Source organism: Pezoporus occidentalis, unplaced genomic scaffold (assembly GCF_034315485.1).
Source record: "Pezoporus occidentalis ecotype Australia unplaced genomic scaffold, CSIRO_AGI_Poc_V1 ctg38, whole genome shotgun sequence".
Taxonomy (NCBI): Eukaryota; Metazoa; Chordata; class Aves; order Psittaciformes; family Psittacidae; genus Pezoporus; species Pezoporus occidentalis.
Genome location: NW_026915702.1, coordinates 5986565 through 6000950, shown reverse-complemented (window position 1 = coordinate 6000950; position 14386 = coordinate 5986565). Strand labels below are relative to the sequence as shown.

At 37.9% G+C, this 14386-nt stretch overlaps 1 protein-coding gene across 16 annotated transcripts in view; it reads right to left on the bottom strand.

Moving 5' to 3' along the window:
• MAGI2 (membrane associated guanylate kinase, WW and PDZ domain containing 2) overlaps positions 1-14386 on the bottom strand; it is a 747917-nt gene that overhangs the window by 91711 nt on the left and 641820 nt on the right. For all 16 annotated transcript variants that reach the window (XM_062631997.1, XM_062631996.1, XM_062631998.1 and 13 more), the window contains one exon: positions 459-490. In XM_062631997.1, the coding sequence (XP_062487981.1) occupies positions 459-490 (32 nt within the window). The remainder of the gene's footprint in view (positions 1-458; positions 491-14386) is intronic.

Below are 14386 nucleotides of genomic sequence, written 5' to 3'. Positions count from 1 at the left end.
GTGACTGTTTCCAGCTCAAGATCTACTAATGCAAGAAAGAACAGCAGTCACTTTAAGGATGTTAAGCTCAAGGTGCCTGTGAACCAGAAAAAGTGCAGGGTGTCCATTTTAAAGAGATCGCCAACTAGAAAGTCAACTAAACCGAACCCATTGCTGTGGCCTTCTGCTGCCTTCTCCTCCAGAACCCTCATTTCTGAGCTACTGTATTTCTTATTCTTGACATCCGTCTTAAAACTGACATGTTCCTTTCTCCAGACTGCTGCTGGCAGACTCCAAACCAATGGCTCTGCAGAGCTTGTTAGTGAGGCCCCCCCCCTGATGCTGTCTCACCTGGAGTTGGGGCACTGCTGAGAGGCATCTGATGAGCTGGGAACAGGAGGGTTAGATGAAAGTCTACATAATTTTGCTTTGAATGGTACTCATAAACTCAATGTGTATAATTTTGAAAAGGAACTTACAGGCTTTGGAGTTTTCCATGGAGAAAAGAAACCTGAAATAAACAAAAAATAACATTAGTAGATTTTTTCTGATGCATAAAAGTGTGAGACTAAGTGGTATCTATGCCCCTGTTCTCATTCAAGTCTGTAGATAATATTGATATCTATGAAAATTCTCTACACACAAGGGGTGAAAACACAAAACATGAGGAAAAATTTCTAAGAAAACATATATGTGTGTATATATATATATGAATATATATATATATGCAGCTGGAGCTATTGAGATCATTGCCATACTTTACAAACAGCATGGGATTAGGTTAAAATTAAAAGAACTAAGCAAAAGGACTTCCAAACGTCTTGGTGGACATTGGATAAGACACAAAATGACCTGGTATCGATGTGTCAAATGCAGTCGCACCTTTAAGAAGAAGCAATTCAGAACATCCCATCAACAAAACCTAATAATACAAGAGATTTTTTTTTTAGCAGAAAAGCCTGAAGAAAAATAACTGGCTTATCAGTGTAGATAAGGTAGCCAGTTCTTGGGAGGATTGCGTGTTTTGACCATCCTGTTTTTTTGGTCAAGTGGTCAGACCTGACTACCTCTTCAACACAACTAGTTATCTCCTTTATTTCTGACTGATAGCTTGCTTTAGTGACTTTCATGAATTTCAGTTACTGTAGCTTATAATTGTTTAAAACTCCAGATATGGCCATTTCATAAAAGGAGATAATTTGAAATATTAATTGTAAACACTGTTCTTATGCAGCATGATGTTAAAAACCTTACAAAATACCAAGTTAAAGAAGCATTTCAAAGGATATTTGGTCACATTTTTAAAAATAGCAGCTTTCAGCATAGCTATCATTAAAAAACTCATTTTCGGTTTAATACTAGGTAAAAAAATAAAAGTCTCTGGACCTTCCTAAGTAAGATTAAAAGCCCGTAACAAAGAGTTCATTTGTTTTGTCAGAAACAGAAATGGGGTTTAAACTGAGACATCTAATACAAAGACTACTCTTTCAGTCAAAAATTTAATTAAACTGTAAAAGATGGATTAAACTGACTTTATTATTTCTTTTTCGAAGGTGAGTCTAGGAAAAAAAGTCATGGGAACACTAGGGAAATTACATTTCCACAGACAAATCACAAAAGGAATTGTATCTGTACACAGTATTTAAATTTCCTAGAATTCTGTGATAATGAGGCAATTTTTTCCTGCCAACTCATTTAGACTAAAAAAATCTGTCACAGAAAAAGAGCTTGAGCCATTTTCAGAGAAACACTGGCTGTTTTATAATGCTGATGTATAACCTGATAGTGCTTACAAACAAAAAGTACATGGGGAGAAGTAACCCTGAAAGGTTTATGTTTACTGACTCTACAGTGTTGGGATAGAAACTGCTATATTATCAAGTAGATAGATTTCTTTCCACCTTCAAATTCAAGCATCCTGTATAGGCCTGGCTTGTACATCACCTTCATATTAAAGATTCTGTAATGGAAACTTATTTAACAACATTTTGGATGGCAGATGGCTACCTTTTTATTACCTGCTATAATAAGAGTGGAAGTTAAAAAGCATTTTTTGCCTCGGAGCTAAAGATAAGACTTGAAACTTGCAAAGAGGTTTGCTGAAAAGTATCTCAGATCAACTATTACTCTGATTTGGTGTTCAGAAAACATCGTGAGAGGTAGCACTCCCTCCCCATTGGAACTGGTGCATCTCCCATAACTTACAGTCAGTAAAAATTATTCCAGATCAAACTGCAAGGTCATTTTTTCCTATTTATTTATTGTCTTCACCTAAAAATATGTTTTACCATCAATTAAAAATGTAGCATTTATGAATCAAATAAATAATGAAATATACATCAAGTAAAATCCCCTCAACTAACAAGAAATGAAATAATCAATTATTTTCCCAAATAAGGAGAATATAGACCTCTATTTAGCTTGGAGGCTGTGGGCACAGACTGCAATATACAAATGACCACATCTACACTCAAAACAAATAAAAGGCAATATTTATTCACACAGCATGAAATTATGTTAAGAACACTAATGAATATAGGATGCCACAGAAGCAGAAGATCCAAATCAAGATTTAAAAAAAAAGTATTGGATATCCACGTGTGCACAAAAGTATGATAGAAACTAAAATATCTGAAGGTAACAAACTTTGGAACTAATATTAAAATCCATTCTTCAGATTTAAATTCAGTTATTAGATCAAGACTTTCATATAAGATAAGATGGTCTCTCACCTATGTTAAAGACTAGGTGCTAGACTAAATACATGAAGGCCTAGTTCCATTAAGCAAAACCAATCTTATACCTTTCATGTATTTCATGGCAATTTTAATGGTGCCTCATGTAACTATAGTATTCTCAGCTGAACTAAACATCCTTTTTCCCAAACTAAACAAACACACCTTTAGACAATGTAGGACATTACGGGTTATTATGAGACTGGTTATGGATAATTACTGTGAACCAAACATGTCCAGAATTATCACTGGTATTTAAATACACACAACTGTTGCTGCAAATTCAAGAACTTAAGAGTATAACGTACATGTAGTACATTATAAGTGTAACAGAAACTTCACATGAAAAAGCAGAAAAGCAAAATGCACTTTTCTGTGTATTCTGCATGCTCCCTTTAAACTTTCACCTTTAAATATTGTTCTGCATAAGTATGGGCCCAAATCCTCTAGATGTAGAAAACTGAGGCTTGGAAGCTCACCCAAAGAATATATCTTAATAATGTGCATTTAGTGACTACTCAACAATGTTTGCCATTGGCAACCACATCTACAGCTGGCAAAGAGAAGCAGTGGACTTTCCCTTAGTTTGACCCCACTTCACAACTCTGTATTTTCCCTTGACTTTCTGGCATTGGTTCATAACATGCTGTGAGTATTCACCAGAGACAGTGGGATGCCACCTGAATGACAGCTGCCAGCAAACTAGCATCAATTCAGTATTGATTTAGAGGCAAGACTAAAATTGCTCTCCAAGCAGTGCAGCTTTCAACTTCTGACAAGTACTAACACAGTACTGATACTGCTCAAGTTTCCAATCATCTCACATCTAACTAGACACACATACTGGATAAGCTCTTATAACTTCAATATCCTGCTTCCAGATTTCCACTTTTCCCTCTCCAAACTCCCAACCTGTTCTGTCGAACTTGTGATGTCTTCTGTAATAACCTGAGTAGCTGAGAATATGATATACACATGCAATAAGCTGAGGTACAGTAACAACCATATGCTTTTTAAAAATCAGAATTACATTTCCTTATACAGCAGTGTTAGAAAAATTATTTTTACATTGTGTTTTAAATTACATTTACCACCTTTGAAAATGAGCTTCCCTGGAAATCAGAGCTGTGATGGTTTCTATGTTGTAACTTAACACCAATAAGAAAAAAACAGATTTTGCACTCAAATTTATTTGGGGAAAAAAATTTTCTTTTTTTCAGATCAAGGCAAATTCCAGCTTCAGTTTATTGTACTTCTCCTTTTCGATGAAGACATCCTATAATAAAAGATAAATCATATCACACTCATTTTATCTGTTCCTTTCTATATGCAAATTTAACCATGCTTTTACCATAAATTATGCTTAATGATTTCATATTTCTTACACTTAAGGCAGTATTTATTATTGGAAGGTTTAAGTTTTTAAAAGCAGCTTTTCTCAGTGAAAATTCTGAATTTGGTGCATTCCATAATATCAATAATTCAAAACCAGCCTTTGGTTATCGATCTGCTGCCATGTGGATGCTTTTTGCTACATTTCCATTTCCCTTCTTCTCTTTTGTATTGATTCCTGAAAAAGTTCTTAAGACCTGTGAAATTACAAGTAGTTCACATAAGTATTGCTAAACCACAGGAACTTTAATGATGTTCCCCTCTGTGGCAGATGTGTTTGTATAATTAAACTGAAGCCCGGGAACAGTGTGATTTCTGCAGTGACAGCGTGTGGTAGTGCTGCAGGGAGGAACTCAACTGCATCAAAGATACAGCCTTTTAATCTAATGTTCAGGGCAACTCAACTGCCTCCACATCACTTGTCACACTGACAGTACAGCAAGTGCTTTGCCCATTAGCTTTCGCTGGGCTTCTTGGGTGCTATAAAAGCCTTGTTGCATATGGCTTCCTGAACAAAGCTATCCCAAGCAATGCACAGACCTTTCTCACGTAGATGCTTGGAAGTCAATGAACAGATGGCTGATGAGCACTCCCAGAGCATTAAGTGACTCCATGGGCATCTTATCAATGTCCATGTGACAACACTTCACTTCAGCAAAAGTTTTCCTTTCCAGAAAAGTTACTGATAAATGTACTATGCTTTTTCTTTCTCTTACTGGGATCTTTGAGATGTCTATCAGTTGCTTATACTGGGGCCTCAGTTCCAGGGGTGTCAAACACCCATTAACTTCAAATGGATGTGATAGTGGAGAACTTCTCTGAGAGTTTAGGCCCATGGTGTACATTGTTAGCAGGATGTATAGAACTGCTTCTTGCCATTCAGTTTATATCTGGCTTTTTCTTCTGTATGATTACCTTCTTTTGAGCTATGCTGATTGTATTAGGTGTACAGAACTCAAACTACAATTGAGCTCACTCATTAAGATGCAAAATGTCCTTTAGCTAAATTCCAAAAATACTGGTGGAAGAGATAATGTAGGGGTTTTGTTATTATTGTTGTTGCATACATAGAAAAAATATGTAGCATTAATTAAATTATTCTTCAAATATTTTCCCCTTTTCAGGAAAACAAACCTAAATGATGAGAACAAATAAATTCAATTAATTTATATACTGTAGTAAAGAAAATCTTAAAGGAAATAAAGATTTTAAATAGATAGAAATAATACTTATGAAAGCAAGGAGGTGATAAAAAGTTTGAATTGGTCATGTGATACATAGGGATTGGAAATTAGTAGTTCCATTTCTAATAAAGTCAATGATTACCATGTAGCATTTTTCAAAGGTCTGCCTTTTTCAAACAGCTTTAAGTATTGAGCTCTTATTCCAGCAACAATAAAAAGTTGATTTACCTTGAGATAAAGAGTAGCTGTAGAAGACTGGGAGCTCTAGTTCTTCAAGTATAGTTAGCTACTCCTGTTGTCAGCTGTCCTTCAGAGTGATGGTGCCATGCTGTGGAGGATCCATTTGGTCTTTGGTTGGAATGGCACCCGATGCAATGGGTCAAAAATCAACACATGCCACATCAGAGTGAGATTAATGAGCCATCATGTTTGATCAGGCCCGTGGCAATACATATGGTTAGACTCAAGAGTCAGTTCTCTTGCAGTAGGATACATACTGACAGCTTGGCAAGTAACTGATGTAGCACTGTACTGCACTGAGACGGAAGGCTGGTTATAGAACTTAATCTGGCTACTGCCATAAAAGACAATTAAAAATTTTCCATAAAAACATTAGCCACAAAGGAGAATTTCCATCCTTTATTGGATGTGGAAGGAAAAATAGGGACAAAGGATGGGATGAGAAACAGGCTGAGGTACTTAATGCTTCCTTTGCCTAGTCTTTAACAGTAACTCCAGTTGTTCTTGGGGTACCCAGCCTCCTGAGCTGGAAGACAAGGACAGGGAGCAGAATGAAGCCCCCATAATCCAAGGGAAAATAGTCAATGCCCTGCTACACCACTTAGACACACACAAGTCTACAGGGCCATATGAGATCCATGCACGGGTACTAAGGGAGCTGGTAGAAGTACTCGCTGAGCCACTTTCAATCATTCATCAGGGAGGTCGGTCCCAGTTGACTGGAAGTTATCAAATGTGGCACTCAGCTGCAAGAAGGGCTCAAAGGAGTATCTGGACAACTACAGGCCTGTCAGTCTGACCTCAGTGTTGGTGAAGGTTATAGAGCAGATCATCTCAAATGCCATCACACAGCCCACAGGGGACAACCAGGTGATCAGGCCCAGTCAGCATGGCTTTATGAAAGACAGGTCCTGCTTGATTAACCTGATCTCCTTCTATGACAAGATGACCTGCTTAGTGGATGAAGGAAAGGCTGTGGATGCTGTCTACTTAGAATTTAGTAAAGCCTTGGACACCATTTCCCAAAGCATTGTCCTGGAGAAACTGGCTGCTCATGTCTTGGAGGGGTGTACTCCTCACTGGGTTAAAACTTGTCTGGATGGCCAGGCCCAAAGAATGGTGACAAATGGAGTTCAATCCAGCTGCTGGCTGGTCACAAGTGGTGTTCCCCAGCCTCAGTACTGGGGTCGGTTCTGTTTATAATCTTTATCACTGATCTGGATGAGGGCATCGAGGCACCCTCAGTAAGTCTGCTGACAACATCGAGTTGGGCAGGAGCGTTGATCTGCTTGAGGGTAGGAACCTCTGCAGAGAGATCCGGACAGGCTGGATCAATGGGCTGTGGAGAGTGGTATGAGGTTCAACAAGGCTCAGCGCTGGGTCCTGCACTTGGGCCACAACAACCCCAGGCAACGCTACAGCCTTGGGGAAGAGTGGGTGGAAAGCTGCTTGTAAGAAAAGGTCCTGGTGTGCAGGTAATCAGCCAGATGAACATGAGCCACTGTGTGCCCAGGGGGCCAAGAAGGCCAACAGCATCCTGGCCTGTATCACCAAGTGTGGCCAGCAGTGCCAGGGCAGTGACCATCCCCCTGTACTCAGCACTGGTGAGGCTGTACCTCAAATCCTGTGCTCAGTTCTGGGCCCCTCACTAAAAATAAGATATTGAGGTGCTGGAGCAGGTCCAGAGAAGGGCAACAAAGCTGATGAAGGGTCTGGAGCACAAGTGTGATGAGAGCGCCTGAGGGAACTGAGAAACTGGGTAAGAGGAGGCTCAGGGGGGAAGTTACCGCTCTCTACAACTGCCTGACAGGAGGTTGTAGTGAGGTGGGGGTTGGCCTCTTCTCCCAAGTAACAAGACAAGAGGAAATGGCCTCCAGTTGCACCAGGTGAGGTTTAGTTTGAATATTAGCAAAAATTTCTTTGCCGCAAGGGTTGTCAAGCACTGGAAGGGGCTGCCCAGGGAAGTGATGGAGTCACCACTCTGGAGGTGTTTAAAAGACGTGTAGATGTGGCTCTTAGGGACATGGTTTAGTGTTGGACTTGGCAGTACTGGCTTAGCAGTGGGACTTACGATCTTAAAGGTATTTTCCAACATAAATGGCTCTATGATTCTAAGTCTATAGAACTGATACAAAAGCTTAACTGACTGTGAGATCAGGTACTAAATCAATATTCAGCTTTTTATACAAAGTAGCATTTTTTTGTTCAGTTCATGAAGTTTCACTGAACTAGGAATGTTTTTTCAATAATATTCAGATCTTCACAAATAATGAGAAAAAGGATAACTATTCAAAGTCACGAATGACAGAAGTACTTGATGTTCAAGCTGGGACTCTCACTGGTCACCTGTGTCTGTAACAATTTCCTCTAAAAATAGACTAAAGAATCTCAAGGTACCATTAAGTTTTCACTTTCATGAATAGTAAAGAGTTAGCAAGCATTCAGCCATCAGAAAAGGTCAGAAGCTAGCATAGTAATGAGTTAATTTACATTCTAATGGACATAGAGCTATTTATTTTGCTTGGCTGCTACAGCACTGTGAATTGCTTATCAGTCAGAGATTTAAAATAATTTATGAAACTAGTAAAATCCCAACAAACTAAATACCATCTCCTTCTGATTAATCTGAATGTGAAGCAGAGAAATTCTGGATCATGGAAAAATTAGTGCAGAGGCAAACGCAACATTGTCAGTGACAGGTTTTGATGCTTAAATGTACCAGAGTTGGGAAAAATAATACAAATCTCTGCAAGAATTTCTGGAAATAAGAAATAGATTTTTGGAGCAAGTAGCTTTGAATGTGGTTAACAAGAGTAAATTATGTTCCACAGACAAAGTTTGATACTAAACAAGTATAAAATGTCTCACTGGGTGACACTTTTATGTGAACTTTCTTCTCTTTTCTGGCACCTGTTACCAGAACAGCGATACAATGCTGAAGATTTATTTCCTTGTTGATAGCAAGCCCTATTATCTGAAGGACAACTATGACTCAGAACAGAGAAAATGCTGCTGCAGTGCAACTCAGAAGAGCTTCTACTCTGACAACTTGACGAGTAAAAAAAGATATAGAATGGAGAAAGACCCTCATCTCTTGCCTTTTATTTAAGAAGTTAGTAGTAAAAGTTCAAATCCTTAGGTCCATAGCCTGGTTTATGTTTTCCAATTGCAAGTAGTACTGGATAAACTGAGGTCTATAATATGTATTTTAAGTAAACACTAACCCAATTAGCAAAAGCCTTCATGCCCAGGAACAAACACATGATGAGTGGAGAAAGAGATCTCAGTTTGCTCAAAGGTTGTGAACTCTACCAACACCTGGAAAAGGTCAGGGTTATTTTTCTGTACAGACAGAAAAAGAGCCTTTTGTTTGTCAGAAGGAAATTTTCCCTGAAGAATCTCCAGTTTTGTTCATGTGTGTTGCCCAATGACTGCTGCTAAAATCAGTGTCAGTAGTTTATGTATTCAGACTAGGGGTTACAATCTATACTAGAACTGCTCTAATACAGCAAGAGCTAGTAATGCAAGTCATGTACCATCTTGGGTAAACATATTGTTGCACACAACTCCCCCTGAGCAGAGCAGGCACAGCAAGGGGAAAAGACTGGTATATGTCACACACACACCAAATCAGCAACATAATTTAGAACACAAATTGAGTCTTCAGAGTCCTGACAGCTCATAACTGTTGCTTCTAGAAGGGCCTGCAAGTGTTGCCATTCCCATAAAGACTCTGTATGCTTGCTAAGTACATGTCTGACAACTCAGCCTGGCTTTACTGAAAGCTAATTTAAGCTTCAAAACTAACTTTTAAGGAATACTGCATCATATTTTCAGAACTCTCGCAGCCAGAAAGTCTGACTAGCTAAGCCAGTGTTTAGGATCTGCTCTCATATAAGCTTTTATACTTTGTAAGCACATTAGAGAAATCTCAGTTTACATTATGGCATGTCACTTTGATGAAGGCCAAGGCACGTTCCCAGTATTTTTTGTTAAACTGTAGATGAAGCATAAGTTGTTTGTACACAGTGTCCTAAAGTCCTTTTCATGAAAACGCATTCACAAGTCTTCAGCAAGTGTGGGGGAAAATATGCAATAATAAATCCATTCCTTCACTTATTTGTAAGCTTTGTATTAAGCCATAGATGAAAGGGGTCATCAGATATTTATAGATATAGATATATTGATATCTATGCTGCCAGTTCCTCCTCTTCTGAATTCATTTCATCCATGCTGTCTCTCAGCTACCTGCTTCCTTAGGTGACTGCTCCTGAACTCTAACAGACTTCTCCTCTTTGTTCCCAGGATTTCTCCCTCTGTGCCCTGATCTTGATTTGAAAACCAGCTAATCTTATCCCTGGAATAGTGACCAAAAAAATCCTTACTAAAAGAATAAAAGCCAATATATGTCCTTGGTGCCCATGACTATTTCTGAATGGGAAACTTTGCAATGCAATACTCCACTCTAATGAGAGGCAGAAAAACAGCACATTGGCAGTAGCGGTGAACCATGCAACTGAGGTAGAAAGCTGAGAACTGAGTCTAGAAAGATTTTAGCTGGAAAACTGTCCGAACTCTCTTGTTTGTACTCAATTGTTTTCCAGCTATCAACTCAGCTGCATCACAATCTAGTGTTTTTTTTTGGGTTGGGATATATATATCCTCATGGTGTTGCCAGCTGTGACAAAGGACCTATAGCTGGAAGATGAGGTAAAATACAAGGTAGAAAACCCTATGGCAGATATAACACAGAATCTATGGGAGACTTTAGAGCTTCAGTTGTCATTCTGGCCAATCTTGAATGTCCCACTATGCCACTCCAGTGAAGATTTCTTGATACACAATGCATCTCACATGGTCCTGAATGTCTGCTAGTGAGCTGAGTCTCACTCCTAATGATTTCCCTGAGGCTTGGGAGCACTGGACAGAAGTTCATCATAAATCAACAAGTTATATTTAATAATATACATACAGAGACTGGAGAACCTCCTGGTTTCACCTGCCTACCTTTCTGTCATTATTAAATTACACTGTAGTAACTTCAGAATTTTATGTTTAATATGCATTAAGCTGTCAGCATGGTTCTGAATTTTATTGATTTGCCTTTGAATTCTATTACAATGGGAAGTGTCAGGAGCTCAGGTGTGTTAACAATAATTGGCTCATTTTCATACCACATGGCAGAACTATAAACACTCAAAGGCAACATCATGAAAAGGTAATCATTCCACTTGGCCAAGGTGGTGGAAGCTGGAATAAGCACCAGCATGCTTATTTCATTCTTTGGATCCAAATGTTATTCAAAGTAATAATTTCTTTTCAATTTCTTTCACACCAGCTTAACAGACCAGTTTATTCCTAGTTACAGGGATTCAAGCAGAAGAGAAAGACTGACAAACAGTGGGAGACTGTGAGAGAGAAGACTAACAGAAGAAACAAAACATCACAAGATTCAGGTTTTACATGGTTGAGTCTTAGCTGTGGAAGTATATCCTTTAGTGCAGGAAAGCAGAATATTTGGCAAGGGATGTTAGTAGAAGGCCAATGTCCATGAAGTAATAAAACTGTGAACAATGAATTACTAAGCCTGCATTTCCCTGCTTGAACCTTTAGGTTCAAACTTCCTTTGCTTTGCATTGCTAAAGATTTGACATGTACCTAGTAGAGATAAACCTCTTTGCTTTCATGTTCCCCATAAGGAGGTCATTCTCATATTCAACTTACTTATCAAGAAGAACAAAGCTGAATTAGTAAAAGCTTTTCAGTGATCTAAATGGTAATGGTTAAAATTATATGAAGTTCAGAAGATTTAGCATGAGACCATAGGAGCCTGAAAGAAAAAAAATGAGAGAAATAATGATTGATGGGAATGATACTAATGCAGTACAGAACACTAAAGAGTACAAAGCATGATAAATTGAAGAAAGAGGACCTGGCTTGCAAAAAAAGGTTGAAAAATGTCACATTTTCCTGACTTCCTGAATGGAGATGAGCAATTAACATAAAGAAGGCCTGTGTCCTTAAGTCCAGTTGAGAGAGGCACAGTATTGATATAAATTTTATGATATTTAAATTGTGTGCTGGTCACACATAGTCCTGCGTAGTACTTAAAAAAGTTAATGAACAGAACACTAAAAAATGACAAGATAGTTGGGAAGTGATAGGTACTAAATGAATGTATTACAATGAAAATCAAGAGAAACTCTGAATAGGTAATTTTTTTTCCCTGTGACAGTGCTCTGTCTCTCAGAGGAACATAAATTGATTTTAGACTGTTGAGATCTTGGTGACATGTCTAACATAATGGAAATAACCCCTTAATATTGAGAAAATAGGAACAGTACATAAACATGACAACTTAAATGGAGAAGATTATGGTGCTGACAACCGTGTAGCACATTGCTGACCTCATAGCTGGCCTAAGCTTTAATATTTCCATTTTTTAGGAAGACTTGCTAAGGTACCTAGCATGTATGCCCCTCCTTTTTTAAATTTAGAATATACTGCGTAGGAAAGCAAACTTGAATGTAGCCTTTGAAACTGTAAAACCTTTTCTTCTTTTTCAGTAGGCCCATATACCTCAGTATGACCTATTATCAGAGACAAAACCTATGAATTTATGCTAGAAGACCATAGCTGGCTGAAGGAATCTGGATGAAAGGTACAATTAATCAGTGATTGTCATGAAATTGGATGTGATTTATACTTTTTCCTTGGGGTTCCCTGAGAACACATAAATAAAAAGGCACCAAAGTTAGATCTGTATGCTCTTCATGCAGCCACCATGCAGTTTTACTGGTGCATATTCCCAATCAGCTAGGATGGGAAATAGTTTGTAGGGAAATATGACCATTGTTTTGTTTTGTTTTGTTCTCTTTCTTTGTTTTTAACTCTTGTGAGCTAATTTTAAAAGTATTTCATGTCATGGAGATCAACAAGAAATGATCTATTTCAGAGGGAAGGAAAAGACTGATTCAAATTAGAGCTTAGTGCTTTTCTGATAAAGGGAGTTTTCATTGGTGGATGATGATTCACTAAAGCCATTTTTGTGAAAAGCAGCTGCATTTCCAGAATTTATTGAGCATTTCTTTGGTAAAAAAATAAATCAGAGCTCTGATGAAATTTCTAGTGAAGTTCTAGATAAAATACCTACTGACCATCTAATATTTAGCAGCACCACATAATACTTAGCAAGCACTTCCTGATAACCTGGAGCCCAAAATAATTTAGCCTATTGTAAGCAGGCCTTTGTTTTTTATAGCATAAGTAAGTTTTTGATCTATCAGGCAATTGACAGTTACTGTTAATAAGAACTTAAAAAAAACAGTGTGCAAGTAGCTATCACATATTGGTGAATAAAAGTGGGTACCTCTGTGCACAAACACAAGTAATGAATTTTACCCCTTTTCTAGTATGAATGGGTTAGAAAGGCAACTGAATTACAACTTCTACATCAGCATTCTGCAATAGATGCATTTTGATTTAACAAAACAATACGTATCTTGTAACACTGCAGTTCTTTATCTCCCAGACAATAGAGGGGAACAAAAAAACTACCCCAAAACGTGTACGATTAATACTGTTTAGAAACAATGTTTGACCCTCCACCTCCAAGATTTCAGAGACACTGATTTTCTTTCCTAAAATTGTTGGGTTAATTTGCAACATTATTTCCAATACATAAAATGAATATTTTCTTATTATATTGCATTCTAAAATACTATTATTTATTTATATTGTCTTTGAGATCTGGGTATATTTCCAAATATAACCTTCATAAATTTAAATAGGAAACGGGAATGTGTTAGCAGTATATTTCTATTTGGGGCTCTTTTTTCTGACTTACAATGGTCCATATTATCTTTGTTTTTTATTATGTTTTTTTCACCCCAAATTGTAAAACTGCTGTAATAGGACCTTCCCCTTTTTTAAAACCTCTGAAATCCCTAGAATTTGTGTAATTTTGTTTCTTCATTACCAACCCATATTTAAATAGACACATATGTCAGAGTTACAGCTCAGCAGAAGCATCATCAGTCCTTAGTTCCAAGTGTTCAAGCCTTTGATCTCCAATGTGCAGAATATGCCAACATATTGGTAAAAAGTTACTTTTTATTTTGTAGCAATGTAGCTGACTTTGGAGATGTCTATAAGGAGTCTAGGCAGATCTAGCTTAAATCTTTGGCTAACCTGGGATTCCATCTCAGGTGGGAATAAAGCACCAAACCAAAGACTTTTTTATACATATAAGCCTAGGGTATATATTCATATATGTATACCCCAGGCTTTATTATAACAAAAAATACATAAATTTTCAAACTTAGAAAAGGTAAAATTATTAGCTGGAGAATATAGAAGCAAAAGGGTTTCTGAACAGCTTGCCCTGCTCACTATATCCTACCTTACAGATCTTTGTTTCCAGTGAAATCACCGACTTCTTGAGTTACAACCCCTGTATACTCCCTGCCAGCCCCCAGATTTTCACCCCATTCCCTCTGAGGCCTATATGTCTGCCCATTGCTCTTCTAATCCCATTCTTGAATGAGGTTGCAGATCTCCAGCTCTCTGATCTGAGTTTTCTCAGATCCCACAGCCACTGGAAACGTCTCGTCTTCACTGCAGGAGGACCTGTCTGACCCAGGTATTTCTCAGAGGAAGGAAGTTAACATACATACTTGGAAGAAGCCAAATAGATCCTCTCCATCAGATTGCTGTTGTCAACTTGACACAGAGGATGGTTGTAACTGTTTTAAGTAAACAGATTCTCATGTTAACCATTAATGTTTTTCAAGCAGTTTTATAGTTAGTAGACTCTGGTACCCAGAGTCCTGTAGGTCAGGGACTTTGTTTTCTCTC